The 4,894-nt window shown below is 39.4% G+C and overlaps 1 protein-coding gene across 1 annotated transcript in view; it reads right to left on the minus strand.

The window, feature by feature from the left end:
- The window catches only part of LOC106867838 (hatching enzyme), a 13,197-nt gene extending 8,466 nt beyond the window's left edge, over positions 1-4,731 (minus strand). The window contains exons 1-2 of the mRNA XM_014912868.1: positions 4,552-4,731; positions 2,886-2,965 (exon numbers count right to left, since the gene is read on the minus strand). Coding sequence (XP_014768354.1) covers positions 2,886-2,965; positions 4,552-4,677 — 206 coding nt within the window. The 5' untranslated portion in view covers positions 4,678-4,731. The remainder of the gene's footprint in view (positions 1-2,885; positions 2,966-4,551) is intronic.
- Positions 4,732-4,894: the final 163 nt, after the last annotated feature.

The raw sequence follows: 4,894 nt of genomic DNA on the forward strand, positions 1-4,894 counted from the left end.
AAGAGGTAAAAAATAAAAAAAATAAAATATCAAAAATTAGAAAATGAATATAAAAAGTCTAGCGAAAACCAAAGAACATAACTATGACAACAAAAAATAAAAAATGGATATGAACTTAAGAGCTGTTGCTGGGGCAGCGTGTGTGTGTGTGTGTGTGTGTGTGTGTGTACTTGGTTTGGTTTGTTTCTATATATTTTAAATGCAAAGAGTAAGCCGTGTCCAAGGTCAGATATAACCATATAATCTTAACATAACATTGTCAATGATATTTTCTCACGTCTGCTAGCTCAAGGATGATCTTGAAGTATACTGGTTGACTTCTTATTACTTTCATTTTCACCGAATTGTTCAGTGAACAGTGAGGTAATAAAAGAGCAACAGCATTTTGACATGCAAAGACATTAAAATGTCAATGCGGATTCTTTCGTGATTGGTGAAGTGAAAATATTTAACAATATAAAACGAAGCTATACTTATCGTACTATGACGAACTGCAAGCTTCAGCTCTGAAGGTGAACTTGTTATGTTAACTTTTACTGGTTTATAACCTTACAACTGTCTGGGCAGTCTCTAATCAACAGTGAGCACAAATAAATTGGATAACCTTCAAAAGGCCATTTATAGTATATTTCGAGTTCGATCCTTCTCTCTCTTTTTACTCTCTTTTACTTGTTTCAGTCATTTGACTGCGGCCGTGCTGGAGCACCGCCTTTAGTCGAGCAAATCGACCCCAGGACTTATTCTTCGCAAGCCTAGTACTTATTCTATCGGTCTATTTTGCCGAACCGCTAATTTACGGGGACGTAAACACATCAGCATCGGTTGTCAAACGATGTTGGGGGGGGACAAACACAGACACACACACACACACACACACACACACACACACACACATACGACGGGCTTCTTTCAGTTTCCATCTACCAAATCCACTCACAAGGCTTTGGTCGGCCCGAGGCTATAGTAGAAGACATTTGCCCAAGGTGCCACGCAGTGGGACTGAACCCGGAGCCATGTGGTTGGTAAGCAAGCTACTTACCACGCAGCCACTCCCTTCACTCAGTATGAATGAAATATTTTTATTTTATACTTGTTTCAATTATTAGACTACGGCCATGCTGGACCACCGCCTTTTAGGGTTTTAGTCGAATAAATTGATTCCAGTAATTTCTTAAGGCTAGTACTTATTCTATCGATGCCTTTTTCTGAACCGTTAAGTTACGGGGATGTAAAATAAATTAAACCCGTTATCAAGTAGTGGGAGCGGGGAACAAACAAAAGCACAAATACATACATACGTACATACATACATACATACATACACGATGGGCTTCCATACAGTTACCGTCTACCAAATTCACTCACAAGGCATTGGTCGGCGCGGGACTACAATGGAAGACACTTGTCCGGCATACTGTGCTATGGGACTACAAAATCATATACTGTCAACTGCTATCTAGAAATCTGTCACTTGCTGGTATAGATTTGTCGATTGATATAAGAGAAGAATTACATAATGCGCAATAGAGGATATGGATTACTTAATTCAATGGCTGAAACGAAGGAACAGCGTGCTACCATGAAATTTTGTATTCTACTTGGGAAAACAGCAGCTGAAACAGTTGTCATGCTTTAAACAGCTTACAAGGACGCTGCCATGAACAAAATACTTGTTTAAGAGTGGTTTGGAAGCTTTAGGAATGATCGCTTGTCGCTTGAAGACCGACCTCGTTCTCGACGAACGTCGACTTCCCGAACGAATAAAAACATCAGGAAACTTCATGAACTGATCTTGGTGCACCGTCACTGAACAACTGATGAACTTGTTGATATGACTGGTGTATCCTGGAGTTCCTGCCAACGAATTTTGAATGAGGAATTGCGAATGAAAAAAAGTTGCAGCAAAATTTGTGCCTCGCTTGCTCACGGAAGATCAAAAGTAGTTATAACTGAATGTGTGTCATGAACTGAAAGAAAAATTGGAAGTTGATCCTGACCTGTTTTTGGAGGTGATTACTGGTGATGAAAGCTGGTGCTACGGGATTTGCAGATGTGGAAAAGGTGAAGAAGGAACGACGGAAGCATTAAAAGGCATCCCATCGGAAGCGTTCCAGCCCCGCTTCGAATAATCGAAAACGTGTCTGGACCGATGCGTTGCTTCAAATGGAGAATACTTTGAAGGCGATAAAAGTGCAAAGAAGTAAAACTAAGTGAATAAAATAATATTACAAAATTCTGATTTCATTTGGGTACCCCCTCGTAATTCCACATGCTACTGGTGATTTCTTTTCCTTCTTCGGACTTTTCCCTTTCTCCTTTCCGACAAAGAGCTGCGTTCAAAACCTCAAACATACTCTTTTCACCGAACGTCAAGCTAATATATTTCTTGAGCACGTTCTCATGTTGTCTGTCTATTTTATTCATTTATTTGAATTGATTATGTGTGTGTGTGTGTGTGTGTGTGTGTGTGTGTGTGTGTGTAAACAAACTAACTTTTGTTTTTTTATGAGTGTCGAAATGTGTATTGTAAGTTACAAATAAGTTGATAATTTATTTTCGAACACAGAAACGCCGTTAGAACAGCAGAAATATTGGGTAAATTACCCTTAGAAAGCGGAACAATTTGTCAATAACCAGCCATAGGACTCGAGCCTACATCCCTTGAAGACTCCGGCCATTAAGCTAGTTAATCCGAAATTTTAGACGCTATATTTTTATATGCTCGTAGTTGTGTATTCAGCTTCAAAGCGTCTAAAATTGCGAATTAATTCGTCAACGGGCAGTTTAGCTTAATGGTAAAGCACTTGGCCGGAGTCTTTAAGGGATGTGGGTTCAAATCCCAAGGTACTTTTATACAATGAAATAATTTAAGTGATCTGCCTTACTTGAGAGCGTCGGCCATTTCTCCTAAGGATGCAGAACTATAAGATCTTTCAGTCAAATAGCCATAGCGTCTCAAATAGCCCTGTAGAAAATAAAAGATAAATAAAATTAAAACAATTACCAATGTACAAGATATTGCTTTCTTTCATTCTCACTCGCTTTCTTTCTTCTTTCTCACCCCACCCACCACGCGTCTCTCTCAATTACATTATCTTCGGCTTTAGAGTCTGATGAGACATTCATGGAGCTAAGCTCTTTGTAGATGCGAAACCATTGGTCCCTCTATGATCGGACATAGACTTAATTATTTATAAATATTTTTCTGCTTTATACTTTAGATTGTGTTTCTTTTTCGGATACAGGATACATTAACATATATATATACATACATACATTCAACATTTCGTTCATTGGCGACTTTTACAGAGACTCCGAGCGCTATCATAGAATGTTGTCTCTATGTGGTTGTTCAACTTCCAAGAAACAACATACCAATATCTCTCAAATCATACCCTTCCACCTCCAGGAGGAACAGGGTAGTTCTGACAAGAAAACCCTTGGTCATATGTCTGCTCAAACGGGAGATAGGTTTGGACTAAACAACAACAGCAACAGCAACCCTAGATAGCCGTAAACGTTGCAGAAAGGTAGCTGACGCAAAAACTAACAGATGAATTTGTGTCATCTTCTGACATGCGTCCCTCTTGATAGACAACAGAATTTTGCACCACTAGTCAGTCACTGAAGTGGTCTCTTCAAAGTGCAACATTGCGATCGGTGTGTTTATATCCCCGCAACTTAACGATTCAGCAAAGCACACCGATTAGAGTAAGTATCAGGCTTTAAAAAATGTAAGTATTGTTGTCCATTTGTTCGACCAAAATTCTTTAAATCGATGCCCCAGCATGGCCACAGTCTAATAACTGAAACAAATAGAAGGTAAATGTTATAAAACATGTATCAGATGTGTGTTATGCATACTGGGAAAGCCAATATAAAGGAGACAATGTGATCGTCCCCTGTAACTGCCGACGAAGTGTATGCAATTTTTCGTTTGAGCTAACAGATTACGATAGTTTGGCTTGATTAATGTACCTAGCTGACTTATGTTCACCTGGTTCTCTATTCAATGACATTCGATCTCCCAACCACATGATTCCGGGCTCATTCCTACTGTGTGGCTACTTGGGCAAGCGTTTTCTACAATAGCCTTAGACTGACCAAAGTCTTGAGGCTGGATTTGGTTGATGGAAACTGAAAGAAGCTTGTCGTATACACATATATACATGTGAGTGTGTGTGTGTCTATTTGTCTGTGTTTGTCCCCCACCATCACTTGACAACCAATGTTAGTGTGTATACGTCCTCGTAACTAAGCGGTTCGGCAAAAATTACCGATAAAATAAAGTACCAGCCCGCTGCTCTGGGAATTGAAACTACAACCTTGTGATAAAGAGCACAAAACTCCAACCACATGCGTTGTCGGTAAGTACGGTACTTAAAAACAAATTTATTTCCAGGCATATTGCTAGTGTTCTGTCATTGACAAAATGACATAGAAACACGTCCTGAATTCTCTCCCTTGGAAACGTCTTTTCCTCACCTCATAATCGTGTGTAATTTTTATTGCTCACTGCATTGAAAACTTAAGTGAAAAATAGGAGATTACCTCAACATCTGTCTTATTAGAAGGCTTATCCTGATCTCCGTACTGCAAGGCTTCTGTAACCAGACACACGTCCAGATTCAGAATGGCCAGAGCACATAAAGATAAAACGGTTCTGTAGGTATTCATTGTGGTGATTCACTTCAAACGCAGGCCGTTTCGGGGGAAAAGCTTGAAGACAAATGTGATGTTGGTACCGCTGGGACCTGACATTTATATATGTACGTGAATGTGTGTGTATACATACGTATGTATACGTATGTATATGTGAGTGCGTGTGTAAGTATGTATGTGTGTGCGTGCGTTTGTGTATGTATGCCTATACGTATATACATACATATATATA

The sequence above is a fragment of the Octopus bimaculoides genome, chromosome 20 (assembly GCF_001194135.2).
Source record: "Octopus bimaculoides isolate UCB-OBI-ISO-001 chromosome 20, ASM119413v2, whole genome shotgun sequence".
NCBI lineage: Eukaryota > Metazoa > Mollusca > Cephalopoda > Octopoda > Octopodidae > Octopus > Octopus bimaculoides.